General features: G+C 36.3%; 2 protein-coding genes and 1 long non-coding RNA gene across 3 annotated transcripts; 1 reads left to right on the plus strand and 2 right to left on the minus strand.

Moving 5' to 3' along the window:
* Positions 1-2913: 2913 nt before the first annotated feature.
* LOC105233981 (nuclear RNA export factor 2) lies at positions 2914-9152 on the plus strand (the record flags this gene model as incomplete). The annotated part of the gene is given in 11 exon segments (XM_049461903.1): positions 2914-3369; positions 3428-3565; positions 3620-3766; positions 3856-3957; positions 4026-4320; positions 4371-4708; positions 6833-6974; positions 7031-7278; positions 8517-8639; positions 8705-8910; positions 8981-9152. Coding segments are annotated over 11 exon segments (2292 nt in total), but the record flags the coding sequence as incomplete, so codon positions are not given.
* Positions 5428-8510, minus strand: LOC125780173 (uncharacterized). The gene is made up of 2 exons (XR_007423599.1): positions 8287-8510; positions 5428-5515 (listed from the first exon to the last, which is right to left on the minus strand). It is a non-coding gene; the product is annotated as an uncharacterized LOC125780173 (long non-coding RNA).
* Positions 9153-11571: 2419 nt separating the features above from the next.
* On the minus strand, positions 11572-16592 carry LOC109579180 (importin subunit alpha-7). The gene is made up of 7 exons (XM_011216169.4): positions 16336-16592; positions 15999-16277; positions 15707-15927; positions 15293-15556; positions 14888-15227; positions 12644-12803; positions 11572-12220 (listed from the first exon to the last, which is right to left on the minus strand). Exons 1-7 carry the CDS (start codon positions 16510-16512, stop codon positions 12036-12038), a joined length of 1626 nt encoding a protein of 541 aa, XP_011214471.1. The 5' UTR covers positions 16513-16592; the 3' UTR covers positions 11572-12035.
* Between the last annotated feature and the right edge of the window lie 5417 nt (positions 16593-22009).

A 22009-nucleotide genomic window follows, 5' to 3' on the forward strand; every position in this document is an offset into this window, starting at 1 on the left:
GCCCCGAAATATATCAGCCAGTCCTTTTTATACCATGAGTGCTTTTGTGGCAAATAACTATAATCCCAAGAATATAATTAAGAACCAAAAAAATAAAAAGTGACGGAACATTTAATTCAATAGGAGAATGACTTCATCGGGTTTAACAAATGAGAATGGATTAAGAATTAATTTTTCGATTTTTAATTCCGATGTTAATTGTGAATTAAAAAATTCCAAGCCATGCTTCTGATCTAATTATTAAGTACAATATTGGGATAAAGAAACTAATCTTCTGGGTGGGAATTTTTCAGACATAAATTAAACAAACCAAGAAATGCTTCAAAAAAAATAAAAACTTCCTAAGTATTATTTATTAGGCTAAAAATGAATTGTGTAATGTTAAACATTTGTATAGTCGGCCGTTTTTATATTATCACAACTTGTTGCACAGGCTACGATAGTTTCGTTCAACTAACGGTTGTTTGCATCACCAATGATCAGCGTGACGAAACGATTTGAAATCCGGGACTGGGCGTACCAGCGATAACTTGATTAGTAATTGATATATCTTGATGATATGTTTCATGACATCCAAAGAGGATTGGTATTGGTATTGCAGAGGAGCGATAATCATGATAATTAAGATACAAAACTGTGATTTGGTACAGGGGATGAAATGGTTAAATGTACATATCTTCAAACTAGAGAAGCTAACTCATCCACACTTGCTGAGAAGAAGTATTTTTATCATTTCTTCATACTTTGTTAAAATTGGTATAATGATATATCAATCACGACCACACTCCCCAAATAACAATAACTAACTGAACACAAATCTTAAATTTTACAACTAGAAGAGCAGGAAAGGTCTGTATGAGGCCGCTGTAAAATTTGGGAATGCGCGTGGCGTTGATAGTGTTGATTCCAAGATGGGCGAAATTATAAACGACTTCAAAGTATGATTGTCAAAAGTGGCGTGAGAACGAAGTCGCTACTGCGACGACTGTTTGTTTGATGACAGGAGATATTTCATTTTGCCCTCGTTCACCACCAGACCTATTTGTCTTGCTTACTTATATATTCTGGAAAAGGCAGAACAAACGGCTCGGGTGTTTAGGCCAATGATATCAGTATCATCGATTAAGTTCTGCAGGTCGAATTATTTTCTCCAGCATCAGATTGAAGAAGTCGCACGCTAGTGAGTCGGATTGTGTGAAACGTCGTTTGGTATCGAACGGCTAGGAGAGGTCTTTCCTGATCCTGACGGAGCTTTCGGTGTTGTTCAATGTCAGCTTACACAGCCGTATTAGTTTTGCGAAAAGGTGGTGTATGTCGATTCTCTTTTCGGTTCTCCCGTCTTGAAACCTTTTGTTAGTCGCCGCATTTTTTCGTAGAATTTTTAAGCTTTACCCTTGTCGGCCAGCTTATCAAGCTCTGGATTCGCATTTCGCTCTATCTCTTTTTCTGTCTGCAAATGCGTCTCGAACGGCTAGGAGAGGTCTTTCCTGATCCTGACGGAGCTTTCGGTGTTGTTCAACGTCAGCTTACACAGCCGCATTAGTTTTGCGAAAAGGTGGTGTATGTCGATTCTCTTTTCGGTTCTCCCATCTTGAAACCTTTTGTTAGTCGCCGCATTTTTTCGTAGAATTTTTAAGCATTACCCTTGTCGGCCAGCTTATCAAGCTCTGGATTCGCAGTTCGGTCTATCTCGTTTTCTGTCTGCAAATGCGTCTCGCTTCACTCTTCAACTCTCGATATCTATCTCAACCCGTGCGTGTTGTGGGCGATCGTAGCGTTGCGAGGTAAACAGTCTGTTTTGTCTCCGACACGGCACTTCTCGTCGTACCAGCTGTTCTTTTGCTTTTTCCGAAAACCAATGGCTTCGGTTGCAGTTGCACGTAAGGAGCTTAAAATGCCGTCCGACAGTTCCCTTATACCGAGTTGCTGACGAGTGCTCTCAGAGAGCAGGAATGCAAGTCGAGTAGAAACTCGATCGACTGTCTGTTGTGATTGCTGCATCTAGACGTCGAACCTTCCTTGTGTTTGTTAATGTGTGTTTTTTGCTGCACAGAGTCGAATATGCGATCCTTGGCTGCAACAAGGAAGTGTTCCGGGTCGATGTTAAGACCTCTAGACCACTGAACACGTGTATTTCGTTTATCACAACATGATTGATCTGGTTGGTGGCTTTTCGATCCGGAGACAGTCAGGTAGCTTGATGTATTTTCTTATGCTGAAATCAAGTACTACAGATAACCATATTGCGAAGTCGAGCAGACTGAACCCACTTTCACTTTACAATGTAGAATTCAAACATCAATGGAGTTATCAGAATAAAACTTAATACAAATAGTGTCCTCAAGTTATTTAATCTTACGCCCAAAAATTGTCGACTATAACTTTCCAAGGACATAGTCTCCAAATATGTTAACCGCAGTGCATATGGATAATTTTTTTTACCAATATATCAGCCAGTCTGTGAGTTTTGAAATACGAGGAGAATATTTTTGTGAAAACAGCATGCCTTTCTACCAAAAATAGAAATGGGGCAATACTTGGCTTAGCCCTCAAATATCTAGTATAAATATTTTCGATCTTCTGGTTGTTATATCGCATCCATTGGTCAATATGTAAGAAATCAAACTGAAATTCCGAAAGATTTTCATTCTTATAACAGCGTTTCTTCTTGCCTATGATTGTGAAGAATGGACTCAACACTTCCTTTTAATTGAAATATATATATACATATGTACGAAACTCACTTTAGCTTACCACAGTATAAAATGTTTGGTTACACCCGAACTTAAACTTTCTTTACTTGTTCTTTTATTAGTTTACTTTAGCCTCAGGGCCTAAGCTATATAACACTATATAAGATTTTATGTATTAAAAGTTTTAATTTTAATTTAATACTTTTTTTTAATATAATAGCGCGGTGTAAAAAACGATCGTTTTCTCGTGCGGAATTGTAAAGCAGCAATAAATAAACTATTTGAACATAACCTTCGCGTTCAGCTTTCTGATGCCTCTTTTGTACACCTGCAAGTACATTTTAATGTAGGTGATTATAAGTTCGGACAAATATCACCACACGCTAAGCTTGTTGAAGCACTCAACCGACTTTATACTTGTATGGAGCGCGTAAATGGTGTGGATGGTATATTAAATTTATGCCGATTTAATACCCAAATGGAATTTTGTGATTTAGTAGTTAATTTGGGCAATTGTGCCGTCTTTGAGACTATTTGTAATTTAATCTATGGCAATGATGACAAATTTCGCTTAGTGAATGGGTTGATCCTAAGTGATAACGGTATCACAACTGTAACACCCCTGAAAGTTTTTGCTGGTGCTGAATTTGTGGTTTTGGATTTAAGTAAAAACAAGGTAAAAACTCAAACGAGATTAAATAATATTTGTAATAAAATTTAAAAAATTTTCACAGATTACTTCGTCATCTCGTTTATGCCGCGATTTAAGCGAAGTGAAAGCGGACGAATTATTGCTAGCGGGTAACCCGATCACAACTGGCAACAATTATCCAGATTGTCTACGACCTATACAAAAAAATTTTAAATTAGTTGTAAGTGTGAGTTAGTACTATTTTTATAAAGACTTATGTATATTATTTTTGAAGGATGGTATACCAATCGAGAATTTATCGAAACTCTATTCGCCTTTGGACTACGAAGTAGACATCAACAGGAATGGGCATCGAGTAGATCTAAATAATAAGAAGGATATTCTCAAGTTCCAACAAAGTAATGATTGGCATGCTATTGTGGTAAAACAAATTAAATGGTTACTCCTCGACTAAAAATTGTTTTTCATATATATATATAAATACATGTTATTATTTTTTAATATAAACAGATACCTGATTCGGGACAAGAATTTACAAAACATGAAATTATGGACTATTTTTTTATTACTGTTTCACCAAAGCTATCTGAGATATATCCTTGTTATTATAAGGTGAACATCTTTGTCTATACATAATTTTAAGTAAAATATTTAATTTACATTTTACAATTCATTCATAGTTTTCGGCTGGTGAACATCAATTTCTGGTGCGCCAATGCTTTGATCAGCTCAAACACTTGGTTGATATTTGTAAAATGGAAATAAATGTTCCACGCTTAACAACTATTGTAGATAAATATTCGGCGCTCTCGGAAATTCAAATAGACAAAACTCTAAAATACTATATGCTAATGAATGTTAGACCGTTCATACAAGGACAAATCGAGCCCATGGAATGTATTGATAAAGCCCTCACACGTCGTTATAACGGTATAAATAGGCAGTTAAATTTGGATAACTTTGAAAGCGTCGAAGGTAAAATCCATTTTTAGAGAAGTGTAAAAAATTAGAAGTGTAATTCGCAGGTTTGGAAAATATTGTCATCAATTTAAGTTCGCCAAAAATTTTGAGGCGAGTTCTAACGCAGGCATCTAGAAAACTTCTTACCAGTTGTGTGGAACTACGTTTGACACATAATAAAATAACGAATGCTAATGTGTCAAAAGTTTTAAACATAATGAGTAATTTAAAAGCTATAGATTTGGGGAACAACTGGATCTTGGATTTGGAGAACGTTAAGAAGCTTTCTGCGCTTGGCTTGAAAACTTTACGCCTAGACGGTAATCCTTTGTGCACCAAATATTCATCCGCTGGTGAATATGTAAAAGCCGTTAGAAGACTCTTTCCAGAGCTGACAAAACTGGTAAGTTTTCGAAATGATATACATACATATTTGGTACTCTATTATAATAGGGTTGCCTTTGATATTTCGTGATTAGAGAACAATTAATCAAAAAAAATTTCTTAGTTAGGTCGTATAATTGACCTTCGAACCATGGTTCTTCTTTCCCTTCTAAATATTTATTACCAGGTCCTTAAAGATCAAAGAAGCGTTTTGAGGTTACCAACAAATTTTTAAGGCGGTTGATATTAATCCTCCCATTTTGCTAAGTTCACCGAGAGATTTTAATCTCAGTCTTGCAGTTGAGCAGAATCTGTCTGGGTCTGTTGGGCACTTGAGGAGAATGTGCCTTTTTATACAGGTCTGGCAAAAAGCTTCTGACAAGACATTAAGCCGCAACGCGTGTGAGTTACTGGACCGTGTCCAGTCAGAACACCTAAAATTGGCAGCCGTACAAGCTTTTTGACTAGTTTTCAGCAAAGTAATGGTGGGAGTTGCGAAGTTAAAATTTGTTCAATAATTTTTCATGCAAAAAATTGAACATTTTTACAATTACAATTTTTAATGGAACAGTTATATAGTATATTGCTGCCATATAATTAGGCAACATTTAAATCGAGAAAAGAAAACGCTTTAGACACCAACTTTTTTCATCCTCGAGGTAAGATTGTAAACGGTATTTAGAAGTTAAGAAGTAAAACTTCGTTCCTGCAATTTGTCGTTCACCACTAGGATCGAGAACATATCGCTCATTTGCTGCAAGACCGGCATAAGTCAAAAAAATCGATTCTCCAGAAAACGCGTTTAAAGTTTTCAACTGACTACAACCTTACACGGTGACTCCAACCTTACACCTCTTCTCAAGCGGAGCATATAAGAGATATTCATATGAATTTTTCACTCAACATGAAGTATGATATAACGAACAATTCTGTAGCATTAACTCAAAAATCACGTTTTTTGATCTATGCCAGTCTTGCAGCAAATGAGCGATATACACATGCCCTGCGTTTAATGCGTCCTCGATTAACTGTTATTATCTCTCGGCATGTTCAATGAATCCCTCTTATCTAGCAGCCCCCGACCCCCGAAAGGATTGGGTTAATCTAGTCTAGCCTACCTAAGGTTTAGATAACCGTTATAAGCAAAGGGAATATAAGGTCACCTTGCGGAAAGCCCCTATTTACTTGTCGAATGTCTGTTCACCACCCCACTTCGCCGTAACCGACTTCAAACTTGTCAGGAGCTCCAAGAATACATTCCGGCTGTATATTGTTAAACGCCCCTTGGATAGCAAGACAGGTATTCACCGCATGATGATTCATAAGCCTTTCTAACGTTTTCAATAGAAATCAGGAAGGAGGCTGAAACTCTCAACAGTGTAGCATGACAGCTAATTTCTTATTGAAGAGAATCAGCGCTTGTTGATATTGCTCATTGGTTTTCTCTAGCCTTATCAACTCGTCTACTCCGTCCTTTCCAACAAGGACAACAAAGGTCCTTAAGAGAACAACTAAGTAGTACGAATCATTCAAAATCTGTAGGGGAATGTAGATAGCCAGATAGATAGCCCTTCTACGTGTCACGACCTTCACTTACATCTAGGTCATTTAACACATTGTATAAAAATTGCAAATTGATGCGAAGAAGAATAAACAGTCGAGATAAGAATATGACATTATTCCACTTGTTATGTCGTTTGTTTTTTTTTTTTTCGGAAAGAAAGGGGTTTTTTGTTTTACAATGATACTGGTGCAAAGGTGTTAAATTTTTTATGACTTTTTTCTTAGCACGAATTTAACTTAACACATCGGACTTGCTTCATATTTTCACAAATAACATCATAATTCAAAGTGGCCAAGTATGCCAAGAAAAAGCTTTAGTGCACCTTATGTCCACTTATGCTCAGCATTATATTTAATATATTAAATTCCACTGGTTTATTCAATAAACTTATGGTGATTTTCTATATTTGGCTCTCCTCAAAAATCGACTTTTTTTAAATAAGCGATATGACTTCAATCCCTGTTAACGAAAGCATTCATTCTACAATATATACTATAGCCAAACTTAGTCGTAGGAATACTTTTTGTTATAATGTATTAAAATATAGATATACTTCTTTTGTATATACACTCTTTTCAGGATAACATTGAAATACAAAATAAAGGTTACTTAAGCTCTCAGAAAAACTTCTTGTGCGATGTAAGAGGCTATGATTTTGTTAATGAATTTGTACCACGGTTTTTCAAGTGTTTTGATTCTCATGATCGCTCAAGTTTGAAGGGTGAGTATCTGCTCGGATTATTTCATTTTTGTTTTATAAACGATTTTACTTTTCAGAATTATATCATCGGAACGCAATTTTCACCTTTTCATTTAAATACATCGTTGCTCAAATGACTTCGCAAAATTTTAAACGCATATCTAAATATCGTGAAAATTGTAGAAACATATTAAAAATTTCAGATCTTTCTCGCGCACACACCAGTATATTTCTAGGTGCTAATCAAATCATGGAAGTTTTTTTTCAGCTACCCAGCACGCGGCATGATTTGTTGACTTTCAATACAGATACAATGATTTACAACGTATGTATTCTATTATTTTGAAAAGAAATTTCTGATCAAATTGATTTATATCGACATTTATCGAAGTGAGAGTCTTGATTCAACATCATTGTTTAGACGTTGAATAAGGAATTCAACTTCGCGAATAAGAAATTATTATAGTTGCTGATAAGAATTGTATTATGGGGTTAGGTGTAATATGACACATGAAAAAATTACAATTTTATATCATTTTATTTTTTTGTAAGTAAATTATTGTACTTTAGAATAGTAAAAACATGGCATCATTAAAAATGGTTTCGACTTGACTTGACAGAAATTATAAAAAATATAGAAAAAATTTAAGTAATGGCTGTTTGAGCTTATCCATTTCCAACCGCAGCTTCTTGTTAGTCACCACAATCCCGATTTATTTCAAATTAATTGGACAAAAAAATCTAGGGCCTGATCGAATTTTTGAATCAACAAAATAAAGACCTGAGGAATATTTTTTCCGGATTTTCAAAAAGATATAAAAAAAAATCGGAATTAAAAAAATCATTCGATGGTACACTAGTTTTTCATGTTTTCAAAACCCTGTATAAATTTCATTGGATTCTACCGAGCAACTTTCGAGCTAAGGTGGTCACCAATTAAAAAAGCATAGCTTTGAGAAAAACGCTTTGAACTTTTACACTCGATTTGCGTACGTAGAACCCTTTGCTAATTGTTGAATAACTCGAAAAGAAATTGTCGGATTTACTTCAGAAAAATTATTTTTGGACAACTCTTATTACCCCTAACTCCTTTTGTTGTTGACATTTTATTTTTAATTTTTGTTGATTTTACATAAATTAAATCGTTCCTGTTTTAAGTAAAGGAAACCACTTATTTTTGTATGAGACATAGAATTTATAGAAAAACAAGAAGATGTGGATATCGATATTACTTAGTACTTATATACATACCGCTCATTTGCTGCAAGACCGGCATAAGTCAAAAAAATCGATTCTCCAGAAAACGCGTTTAAAGTTTTCAACTGACTATAACCTTACACGGTGACTCCAACCTTACACCTCTTCTCAAGCGGAGCATATAAGAGGTATTCATATGAATTTTTCACTCAACATGAAGTATGATATAACGAACAATTCTGCAGCATTAACTCAAAAATCACGTTTTTTGATTTATGCCGGTCTTGCAGCAAATGAGCGATATGTATATTCCACAAAATACACCGCAACCATATACGCATTAGTTGAAAATATTATATTTAACAGGAAAACATGATAACATTAACAATCAATGGGGTATTTTATGATCAAGCTCCCAGTGTTATGGACACCGACATATTGATGTCTTTTACTCGAACATTTGTTCTTATGCCGGTGGAAACGAAACTTGTATGTTGATTTATATGTATGTAATATCATTGCAAAACTTTTATCCGCCTAATATCTTATTACAGGGTATTCTCAACAAAGCTATCAAGTATCAAATTGTCAATGAACAATTAAGTATATACAATCCCACAAGTCAACAGTTAAAAAATACCTTCAAATATTTTAAGGGTGAATGTCAAGATGACAACGATGCTGTGACAGTGTCAGATAAGGAAGCTCTCTTAATAATGTTCCAAGAAGTAACAAAACTCAAACCACTGTGGTGTACTCGGTAAGAAAATATATTAACGGGATAATATTGAATAATAGAAGTAATAATAATATACTTTTTCATAAATTAGCTTCTTGGAAGATGCCAAATGGAATTTTAAAAAATCTTTATTGATTTTTTTAAATTTTTGTGACAATAAAAAAATACCAGAGACTGCTTTTAATTAGAGTATACTTTTCCGATTTCTTTAAACTTAAGTGAATAATTGTGTACATTAATTCAAAATAAAACATGAAACAACCGAGATGATATATGTATGTATATTTCTGTACTTTTTTACTTAAGGAGGGTTAGCGCTCATTTGTGTAAAACAAGCGCTATTTTATGATTTTTTTGACAGTTAAAACCTACTGTTAAAAACCATTAATACATTCTATCAAGACATTTGAAGAATATTCTGTTAAATTTCCATCAAGAAATTACAAGGAAACTGCAGTGACAGCAATAGTGGATTGCAGTGCTAATCATAACTCGGTGCTGGATTATCTGAAATTAAAATTATGTCGTTAAATTGTTCAATATTTGGGAACACTGAAGAAAAATGCGGTTTATTAAATAATAATTTAAGAGCTCGTTTAATTTGTTTAAAATGAAAAATATTAACAAGTCCAGGTTTCCGGCTCGTAAATTACCAGTGAAATAGTATTCAAAATTTCAAAACGACTGGTGCAGTAATAGTAGTTATGAGGCGCATCGACTTTGAAAACGTGATTTGTAGGCGGAAAAGCTTCATAGTTTAGAATTCTGATGTAAAATGTTCATAAAACAGGTCTAAAAATATTCGTAATTTCGTCAATTTTGCTTCAAATCGCAAAAATGTAGTAAAAACCCCTTGAACTTGATGCATTTAAACTCAAAAAGTAATGTGAGGTGATTATCGTGAGCATCGCACTGAGACTACCCCTGGTGGTTAATCGAAATTTATACATGTATAAACATGTTTAAGTGGTTCAACATACATAACTCCCAAACCATTGAAATTTTAATCAAACTTACTCAGGCCATATTCTCTAAACACCTCTACCGAAACGGTAAAATGGATGAAATCGCATTATGTATCGGTTCTGTTAAAAACTACTAAAAGTGCGGGAAATCAACAATTAAATAAGGCAGAGGCATTAAATTTTTACCCCAGATAGTATGAAACTGCTTTATAGAAACCGGTATCAAAATTGGACGATTGGCGTGGCAATGCCCATATTTAGGTGAAATCACTTATCTGTGGACCTACTCGAGCAATTTCAACTAAATTCTGCATATAACATTTAAATTTCATTTGATTCTTTCACTTTCCAGTATACAAATAGTAATATAATAGTACAATCAGTCCGACTCTTTCTTTGCCTCCAATATTCCCCGTAGAATGATTACCGTTCTACTACCGTCTTAGTTGTTAATAACGGAATTTAATTTTTAATGAGTATAAGTTCAAACAGTTAACAACCACACAATTTTTGGTATTACTTTCTCCAAATAAATCTACGGCGAATATTTTTACCAAATGAATTTATTTTCCGATGAGCCTAAGCTCCAAGAGTTAACAATCACAAAATATTGGACGTTACTTATCATAGTCGAAAGCACCAGATAAAAGATCATCATTCATTTGGAACAGATAAGAAACTCGAAGTGCCTTGTGTATTTAGAGTCATTAACGCTCAACTTCGTTTTGAATACCGTAGGTCAAACTCTACTGAGTTGGAGTGAAAAAAATTCCTAAGGTGTAAACAAATTTTACACTTTGCTGTGCCAAATGGAAAGTTTAAGTTTTGACAGTTCAATTTCAAAACAAACGCAAATGCGTCATTATACTGAAACTAGAAAAAATTCAAAGACTTGTTATTAATGGAGATGTTTAGGCAACGTACTAGGCTACTTATCATATCTTCATATATGTACATATGTATGTACATTTACATTGAAATCTCTTAATCAACTACAAAAATATTATTTTTACTCAATTCTTTCGTCTCAATTTTAGTTTGCAATATTTCGAATAATTAAAATAAATTCAAAAGGTGTCAAAACTTTTCTTATTTAGAGTATAATTATTGTATTCAATGGAATAAATAATAACATTAACAAATTAATAATTAAATTATTTAATACACACATATATATTTTATAATACTATAATATATACTTGTTATGTTTCTTTTACATTCGTTTATTCCTGAATGCAATCTGTATTCATATTTGTAAGTTGTAAGATTTTACCCAGCTCCCGAGCTTTCCGGAGTCACCACGAAAGACGAAAAAATTTCAATTTTATCAGTCAGAACTTTATTTTTCTACCGTTTGGCACACAGGTTATTCGTTTAAGATGTCAATCACGTCTACAATCTTGCAAATACATATGTATGTCAAGTATCACGTTCTGCGTGAAATTTTCGCAACACTTGCAACAGCATCACATTCTACGATCACTTTTTGTCGGCAGTATTAAATATTTTTCCGCATAGTAGCAGAGTATCAGCAAATATGCAACAGAGCTACTGTACTGCTATAATTACGTACCTCGAACGCAGCCTATCTTATGAACATTATATATACATACATATATTTTTCATTTCTCAAAAATTAGTAAAAACGTCGGCCTGAAACCGAGGTTGAAGTTATAGGAATTTTAAGATTTTATTGGCAAGAAAATTAAACTAAATCTTCACATTATAAGCATGAACTGCTTTCAATATCCACTTTTTATTGCAAGAATTATGAAGAAAAGAAGTTTAAACAAAATTTTTGGAGAATTTGTCATTACAATCCAATTTTTAAAATGCATATCTGTACATATGTACATACATACATGTACATATATTTATTCAAGAATGATAGAGACAAGATTGCATCAGGTGACGTTATAAACGAAACGAATTGGTGAACTACCCTTCCCTCCGTTTATGACATCACTAATCTATGTATTCTGCCAAACTCAAAACAAGTAACGAAACGAATTTGTCGTAATCTTTTTTTCTATCATTCTTGATATGTATTTGAACTTTTTTCAGAAAAAAATTTAAATCTTTAATGATACAATAACAAAACATATGTGCTTTCTAGGAAGTATAAAGTGTCTACAGATGCATTATATTATATTCGCTTTCTACCAAAAGAAATCTTTTGGGTTAGAATAAAAATCCGCCCTTCGGAGTTGCAATGTTTGGATTGAATGTGTAATGCATTTCTTCCTCTGTTGGAGCTACACGGGAGTCTTCTTCTTCGTTGTTAAAATATTGTTCAATTATGTAAAATGATTTGCAATAAATGTCGCGATTTTCGTGAGACTGCAAATATTCAATTTTGTCTAAACCTTAAATGAAAGAAAAAAGAATATTTACAATTTTGCTGAATAAATAGATTAATTTCATTTCTTAAATATAAAAAAAATTACATAAATACACAACATCTCCAGATTATTTAAGAATTGAATTAATTTTAAATTGAAACATTGCATATTTTAAATTGAGAATTTTTTAATTTTAAATATAAATAATAGTTGAATATATGGTATATACCAATACATTCTTAATCTGGAGAACCTTCTCCATCCGCCTATACCCATTTCAATTGGGAAATGCTAAATTCCAATTCTAATGCTTTATACCCAAACATTATGAATATAAAAATATAATTTATCAGACATGTATAGTCAACGGATGAAAATTATTGTTTAACACAACAAAATATAAAATACATATATAAACAAATAATTTTTTAAAGTATATCAATGTACCTCCACATTCTTCTATTGCTATGGCGTATGGATTTGGACGCGCAGCAAATTTTTCGCCAGCTTTCAAAATATTTTCTAGTGCGTTTAGAGCCACTTGAACAATATCTGAATCCACCACGGTCAGGAAGTCACACATAGGTGCTATGCATCCCACATGAACCTAAAACAATAAAAAATAATCTTTAGGATACAAAGTATTTCGTTCTTCAATATTTAATAACTCAACGTAGATCACGAGCAACTAAACTAGATTTACTAATATATATAAATATAATCATATTTTAGGGACAGGCAGAGATATGAACTGTGGATTTATAAATTAATGGTCCTTTTTGATATATAAGGGGTTTCTAAGGTTGTGAATATAACTAACTTATCTTACAATCCTTACCAATAATCAATCGAACGGAAGGAAAAATAAAAGAAAAAAATGATATAGGGTATGGAGCGGCTGAGAAAACGCCTACACCGGTTTTAACATTTTGACAAACTGAAATAACAGCTGTCTTCGATTTGTCAAGCGCTACTCTCCAGTGAATCGAACAAACTATACCAGATTTTCAAACAAACATGTCTTCTGACGCATGCGCAATCTTGTTAAAGATACACACTTGGTCAGTGCATAACAGTTTAGATAATATTTATTTGTCAAAGTGTTAGAAAAATATGTAACTCTAAGTTTTACAATGCTATACATTGATAAAATAGTATCCACAAGAATATATTGTGTCATAAATATGTACTCTTGAGTAACATATCGCTCATTTGCTGCAAGACCGGCATAAATCAAAAAACGTGATTTTTGAGTTAATGCTGCAGAATTGTTCGTTATATCATACTTCATGTTGAGTGAAAAATTCATATGAATACCTCTTATATGCCCCGCTTGAGAAGAGGTGTAAGGTTGGAGTCACCGTGTAAGGTTGTAGTCAGTTGAAAACTTTAAATGCGTTTTCTGGAGAATCGATTTTTTTGACTTATGCCGGTCTTGCAGCAAATGAGCGATATATCAAATAACATAGACAATAGTATACGAACACCCACACTTTAATGAGATAACCAAAGTATGCTCGTTTCAATGCAACTCGATAATTTTTTGTTGCTTTCACATGTAACTTCTGTGTCAAAAGAGCAGAGAAATAACCAATAAGCTGAAGACAGCTTACCGGCCGAACTAAATGATAATTTTTGATATACATAAGTTCTTACACAACATTCATTATTTGACGAAATTGTGAATGAATTAAAAATTATATTGGTATGCTCAACTGACGGTTGGGAGTTATATAAAAGGGGACTTGCAAATACAATTCTGTGAAAAAGTGGATTTTAAGGATCGCAATTTTCTATAAATGGTATATGAGAGTTAATTATGTATAGTGAGGTATACAAAACTTTAAAGTCAGCTGGAAAGTTGGAAAACAATATATTGGGACCTGAGAAAAGAAGATAACATTAGTGTTGAAATAAAGCTCTTGGCCATATTTCCACTCAATTTTCTTTCAAGATAACACAAAATTTTACCATATATTTGAGGGCGGGTGTACATATGTATATATTATCGGGTAGACGCAGGTGGACCAATACACATATGTAATATGATAATAGTTATCGATATATAGTCTCGGAGAAGTATTCATCCTATTAGAGTTAAATTTTAACACAAAGACATATTAGTATCAAGAAAAGATGTATTCTGGCTTTCACTCATATATCTCACACAGTGACCGATATTTTCGGGAAAAGGCCAGCCATATGCACTGAGGTTCACATATTCGGTATCCGGGATGTTGAAAAGTTTTGGTCTAATTCTAACCATTTTTGGGCATATCTTGGGGCATTATTTGTGCAAAGTTGTATCATGTTAATTTCATTGGTGCTTAAGATTTAAATTGTTAGATGTAAGAATCCGGTTGATTCTACCTACACAGACTTTAGTTAAGCATTTGACGGAGTCGGTCAATAGATTCTTATATCCAAGCTTCACAGTAACCGTGTCATTGGTAATATATATATAATAATACCACATAACAAGTTTTCTTTACATGTCAACCCTCTTCACTCTGAAATCGACTTCAGTGGCTACGCATGAAGAATACGGAATACAGACTATTTTCTACTAATGTATTAATTTTTGTCTATGTTTAATTTTTTAATGCAATGTTGAACTATTTACATGATCTACTCGCATATAGCCGACTTTCAAATAAATAAAATAATGTTAATAAGAGACGTGTTGCTTACCAAATATCTAATCTGTTCGGCTGTTCCACTACTGGTGGCATTTGCGATTGCCCATGCAGACTCCTTTTTAGTTTTAAAATCAGCACTTTGCATAATAGTAATAAGTACGGGAAAAATATTAGCATCAATCACCGCTTGGATTTGTTGTCTATTTCCAGCCGCTATGTTAGAAATAGTCCAACAGGCCTCTTTTTTAATAGTTTCATATTGAGAGTTCAATAAATCATTTATGCATGATAGTGCATTGCAGTTTAATATGACTTGAGTCTGAACATCATCTCCCGTTACTATATTTCCTACTGCTCGAAGTGCTGCTGTAACAACTTTGTTCTGCGGATGCCTACGAATATAAATATTAATCAATATTTTAATTCGGTTGTAATTTAAAAAATCAGTAAATAGTACATAAGAAGTTCAACTAGGCGACGGCAAACTCCCGCATCTATAACTGCTTGCACTTTATCGTTAGGCCCATCTGACAAATAGCTTATAGCCCAACAAGCGTCACTTAATATATCAGGATCTGTATGATTTAGAAGCCGGGCTAGGATTGGTAGACCACTAACAATTTTAGAAAAATCCGCTGGAGGATTTTTACCACGGCACAAATTCGATAGTGTCCATACAGCATTCCTTATCAATGTCAAGCGGTTTGAAGTACTCAGAACACTGAAATTTATAGAACGATTTATATTATATATTATTTTAATATGTACAAGAACAATTTGAGTCAAATATGAAAAATAATATTTGGAGACAAAGAACTGAGAAAAGATATTGTACTATTGACAATATGTTCCACATTTTTTTATAGCTTACTGCAATAGGGGTTGAAGAATTCCCAAATTAAGTAAATGATCACGACAACTTGGCGAATCTCCAGATATATTTCCTAAAGCCCAGACGGCCTGCTCTTGAACATCATCATGGGGACTTAATAAAAGGTCTATGAAGACAGGCACAGCACCTTCCTCTACCACAATTTTAGTTTGATTTGATGTTCCTGAAGCAATATTAGTCAACGCCCAAGCAGCTTCGAACTAACATTGAAATGTATTAAATTATTAATTATGTGTAGTAAATTTGCATATATCACTGCTTTGGATTTTACTTGTAAAGAGGCATTAGAATTATTTCCAAGAAAATATACTAAACGGGGAACTATCCCTTTCTGTATAACTTCTTCAATCGGCGGGTTTGGATCCCGAGACAATAGCCTGCGGAATTTCTGCGTAGCATCAAGTTGATCGGCTTCATTTTCACTATGTATTTGGTCTATTAATTCCTGTTTAATTACAATATCAACAGTTCCGAGACTTTGCTCACACAGTATTTTTGGAAGTTGCAATTCTACATTGTATTGATGTGCACTACTCTGCATTTCAACCTCCTTTTAAATAAAAAGCAAAATAAATAGATGCAAAAAAAACGAATATATATATATCTACTTGGCCGCCTTCCTCAATTTCAGATTGTTGTACTTCGGAAACAACATTACGTCTTTTAATTAATTGCTGTTCTCGTTTCTGTTTACGAATCTGGACACCTTCTTCTTCACGCCTTCGACGCATCTCCGTGGAATCCAAAGGCGTGTTTTTATAGCGATGCCTATGAGTCGTTGACATGGTGATAAATAAATAATTAAATTATTTTCCAGAGACTATGCATTTACTTTAATGAAACTATTTTACAAAAAAAAATCCCCATAGTCGATAAAATTAATCGATTTCTTTTAAAATCACATTTCATCCTAATAACACGGATCTTACACGATCAAGAAAATGATTTAATTTACCATACACTATAATAATAATGACACAAATGCGTCCATGACGGTTTAAAATTACATTTGTGCTTGTTTCAGACAACAAAACCGATTAAATTGTTTTCCGGACACCCGAAATGGATACAATTTCTGTTCCGAACGTCAAGTCGTCACGATTCCGATTACTTTGGCGGAGGGGTACAAAAAACGAGTTTTCGAAAAAATGGGGTAAGTACGGATAGGGGATCTTCTTCAGAGGAGAAATATGCAAAAAATGTGTGAAAATAACTTAAATTTTTTAAAGTATTCTCTTTTAAAAGTTCAAAAACTTGCACTAAAAACACATGGTATTTCTTTATGTTTCACTAAATTTTTTACATTTTCACTTGGTATATTTAAATATACACTCTAAACATTGAAATAAGTTCCACTTTTATTTTGTTATATTTTACCTAAATTTATTAATTTAAAAATCACTTGGCACACTCATCGGCGAAAAGGTTAGATTGTTTACAATTATGAGGAAAACGAGCGTTACCACGTCCTAAACACCAATATGTAGGATTTTAAAGATTTTTCTCTGTTTGATCTTTCACGTGATTATTTTTTCTATATTAACTATAATAAAAAATACTTTCCAAAATATAATTATGACAAGTTATAATTGAGTTGTGAACACTTTTTCCATAAATATATGTTTATACCTGTATATAATGTGATTTATATTTCTTCTTCTTAATTGGCGTAGACACCGCTTACGCGATTATAGCCGAGTTAACAACCGCGCGCCAGTCGTTTCTTCTTTTCGCTACGTGGCGCCAATTGGATATTCCAAGCGAAGCCAGGTCCTTCTCCACTTGGTCCTTCCAACGGAGTGGAAGTCTTCCTCTTCCTCTACTTCCCCCGGCTAGTACTGGTTATAAAATATTGTACATGCTCGATTAAAATCTGCAGCCCGAATAATTTTCTCCAGCAGCAGATTGAAGAAATCGCACGATAGGGAGTATCGAACGGTTTGGAGAGGTCCTTCCCGATTCTGAAGGAGGTTTTAGTGTTGTTCAACGTGAGTTTACACAGCCGTATTAGTTTTGCGGGGATACCAAATTCAGACATCGCGGCATAAAGGCAGCCCTTTTTCGTGCTGTCGAAAGCAGCTTTAAAATCGACTAAGAGATGGTGTGTGTCGATTCCCCTTTCACGGATCTTTTCCAAGATTTGGCGCATAATGTATATCTGGTCTGTTGTTGATTCGCCAGGTCTAAAGCCACACTGATAAGATCCAATCAGTTTCGTAGAATTTTCGAGCGTTACCCCTGTCGGCCAGCTTATCAAGCTCTTCGTTCTCACCCATTTCGGCCTCTTTCTTTTTCCATCTGCAGATACGTCTCACTTACCTCTTCAGCTCTCGGTATCTATCCCATCCCGCACGTGTTGTGGTCGATCGTAACGTTACGAGGTAGGCAGCCTATTTTCTCTCCGCTGCGACATGGCACCCCTCGTCGTACCAGCTGTTCTTTTGCACTTTCTGAAAACCAATGGTTTCGGTTGCAGCTGTACGTAAGGAGTTTGAAATGCCGTCTCATAGTTTCTTTATACCGATTTGTTGACGAGTGCTCTCAGAGAGCAGGAGTGCAAGCCGAATAGAAAATCGTTCGGCTGTCTGTTGTGGTTGCTGCTTCTCGACGTCGAACCTTCCGTGTGTTTGTTGGCGTGCGTTTTTTGCTGCACAGGATGGGTGCGAATCTTGGCTGCAACAAGATAGTGGTTCGAGTCGATGTTAGGACCTCGGAGCGCACGCTCACGCTTTTTCATTGGGGGTGTTTTTTTTTGTGGCGGGTCCCAAACCCAGCGCACAACCCTATGCAGGGGATGTTTCGCCTTTAAACGGATGTTCTTAGGCTACCCAGGGGATACTTGGTCAAAGACCGGAAGTCGTGAGCCGCTTGAGTCATATGTGAAAGAATCGTTTCTGGCCACTCCCAAATGAATGGCGATCAGAGAACTTTCCTCACTTGCGTGAACTTCTACACATGACTCCATCCTCCATATTTAATAATCAGAAATAAGTAAAAATCTATGATAATATTATAAAATTTATATCATATCGGGGTGACTGAAGTACTTTCGCGTAGTACTCATTTCTGCGTTGGCGGCCTTCATTTGCATTTTAAAAAAATAGCCCTGGTCAAGCGAATACCCGGAGTGACCAAGTACTTTTGCGTAGTACTCGTTTTTGCGTTGGCGGCCTTCCGGCGCGCTCTAAAAAAATAACCCTAGTCGAACAACTACCCGGGACGACCAAAGTACTTTCGCGCAGTACTCCTTTAAAAAATAATCCTTATCGAGCCAATACCCGGGGTAACCTAAGTATTTTATTACTTTATTACGTAATATTATATAATATTATCTAGTTCCTTATTAAATTTAAATAAGAAAAAATCCATATGCATGGAAAGATTGTTTATACACGTTTTAATTTGAGATATAATTTATAGACACATTTGTTTTTATTAGAACTAAGATTGCTTAATAAAGAAAGAGGAATTATATCGAAATAGAGAAATTCAGCGAATTGCTCATATTTGCTTATTATCATATGGCAGCTCTCCATTTCCTCATATGTATTTGTTAGCACATAAATAATCCTTACTACGACTGTAAAAGGAAATTTTTAAAATAATGATTTCTTAGGACAATTTAAATCAACACTGACAAGCATAGTGTGTGATCCACATGATGGGAACTTCTTGTTCATGTAACTTACTCTGCGAATGGTAGGCACCTTGCCATGATGTAGGGGCTTAAATCGCGAGGCACACTCGGCACCCCCCAACCGGTGTGAATGGTGTAGATCGGCACTGCCCAGACAAGATGTCGGGCGCCGCTACCACCTCCTTATCCAGGGTGTTATACGACTCCCGTGCCCATTGGATGATTTGCAGCCAGAAGGCAAATTCGGCTATATTTTAACGGAGCCTTCCCAACACCGGGCCGAATTGGAAAGTAATGGCGGCCTTACTGCATCATGGGGCTCTGGCGCGGCGGACCTTTGATTCCCCTTAACTTACATAGACCCGACCACTCACCTCGTTGAGCCAAGGGTCGCAAGAAACAAATTGACAACAACGATACTAAAACTAAAACTACAACCGGAATTAGAGAAAGACCGTTGCAGACGACTAAGGAAAACGGAAAAAACAGCGGTACTGTTGCAGGCAGGTCGATTGCAAGGATGAGGAAAGCGTTAACTGGCTACGGGAGATCGCTCCCAAGCTAGTTAGCTGGGAAGGCCCCATCCTATGCGTGAAGGGGGGGGGAGGATATTCCGATCATGCGCTGTATGAGGGCACTCCTCCCAAGATGTGCGGGAAAACCGGACGAGTTCAGGTAGACGGGAAGGCCACTCGTCCCAGCACCAGTTTGGGCGAGCAGGTTCCAGCTGCGGATGTCATAGTTGAAGTCCCAGCGGTGGAGCCGACCGTTGACGACCCTCTATGCAAGAGCTCCTAGAGGGTCTTCAGGACCTAAATGGTAATGTGAAGGACGGGACAGATGGGGACCAGTTCTTCATTGAACATTGGGCATCCTGTTAATACAGGAGCCATGGGTCCACAGAGGAGAGATCAGGGGCCTCAATTTGGACTGCTACAACGAAATCTGGGATCTCTCCAGTGAGAGATCCCCAGCTTGTATAGTAGTTTAGAGGAATACTGATTACTTTTGTATTTCAGAATTCCTAACACAAGACCTGGGCGCTGTGCAGGCCAGAGACAACGAAGGTGCGGACTTCGTCCTGGCAACGGCCTATTTGCCAGGAGACACGCATACTACGCCCCGTGAGCCTGTGCAGGGCCTGATGAATTACTGCAAGAGGAACAAACTGGCCTTGGTCCTTGGGTGTGATGCGAACGCGCACCACACTGAATGGAGGAGTACAGACTGCAATGCACGAGGTGAGTCTCTCCTTGAATTTATTATTAGTAATAATCTGCTCTGAACCAGGCCGTGACAAGCGCGTATCACTGTAGCTGCACCCTAAAGACGATCACCAAAGGACGCAACTGTCCCTGGTGGTCATGAAAACTCTCGGAACTCAGATCAAAAGTACGTAAGCTCTTCAACAAAGCCAAGCGTACTGGGAACTGGGAGGAGTACAGAAGCAACTGCATATAATAAGGTGATTAGGGTTGCAAAGCAGGAGAATTTTAGAAATTTCTATGAAAACGTCTTTTCTACACCAGAGTCAGCAAGACTGCACAAAGCTCTGGCTAGGGGGAAGACGAACACAGATCTTGCGATTAAAAAATGTGACGATAGTAATACGACCAATGCGAAGGAGTGAGCTACGGCACTCTTGCGAGCGCATTTCCCGGAGAAGGTTGAGGAACCAGTTCTACCTGACGCAGAGCATAAGCCGTCTCGCCTAGATTGGGTAGTCGCAAGAAAACTGTTTACTGCGGACTCAGTCAAGTGGGCTATGGTCTCTTTCGCCAAAGTCAAGTCCCCGGGAGCGGACGGCATCTCTCGAGCACTTCTACTGCCATACCTTGTTCAGCTGATGAGAGATAGCCTGGCGCTGGCGTATATCCCTGAACCATGGAGGACAGCAAAGGAGATCTTTATACCGAAAGTGGGAAGGAAGGACTACTCACTGGCTAAATCCTTTAGATCGATTAGTCTAACTTCCTTCCTACTAAAGAGTATAGAAAAGATCTTAGACCACCAAATAAGGACGAGTGTCACCACTGCACGCGAATTAGCGTGCTTACAGAGCAGGCAGATCGACCAACACCTCCGAGATAAAGAGTTCTTACACATCGAAGGTGCCTTTGACAACACATCTCACAAGAGCGTGGCAAGAGCCCTGGAGAAAAGGAATGTGGTGGCTTCGGTGCGCAGATGGATAAAGGCCGTACCAGGCACCGGAGTAGCTGAGACCACAGTAGGAGATACCAGTATTCGTCTCGGCACTACAAGGGACTGCCCCCATGGAGGAGTACTATCCCCCCTGCTGTGGAGCCTCGTCGTGGTACCCAAATTTGAGGGTACATTCTGTGATATCGTACAAAAGGGACTAGGCCTGGCCGAGGTTGGACCAGTAGCGTTGGACTTAACATCAACCCCTTGACGACGACCATCGTCCCGTTTACGAGACGCAGGTTTCTGCCTGACCTCAGGAACCTAACACTCGAGGGCAGAAAGAAAAAAATGACCAATATGGTCAAATACCTGGGTCTCACACGGGATTCCTGACTGGTCAAAGCCACAAATTCACTGATGGTGTGCAATCGGCTGACTGGTAAATCCTGGGGTTGTAAACCAAGGATCATCAGATGGTTGTACACCACGATAGTGCG

The sequence above is a fragment of the Bactrocera dorsalis genome, unplaced genomic scaffold, assembly GCF_023373825.1.
Source record: "Bactrocera dorsalis isolate Fly_Bdor unplaced genomic scaffold, ASM2337382v1 BdCtg158, whole genome shotgun sequence".
NCBI lineage: Eukaryota > Metazoa > Arthropoda > Insecta > Diptera > Tephritidae > Bactrocera > Bactrocera dorsalis.

Bases quoted from the DNA above. Each gene is read 5' to 3' on its own strand.
- LOC109579180 (XM_011216169.4), bottom strand. From the start codon at position 16,512: ATGTCAACGACTCATAGGCATCGCTATAAAAACACGCCTTTGGATTCC. The intron at 16,278-16,335 runs GTAGATATATAT...TTTATTTAAAAG, and splicing joins AAATTGAGGAAGGCGGCCAA to GAGGTTGAAATGCAGAGTAG. The intron at 12,221-12,643 runs GTACATTGATAT...CTTTCATTTAAG, and splicing joins AGCAATAGAAGAATGTGGAG to GTTTAGACAAAATTGAATAT.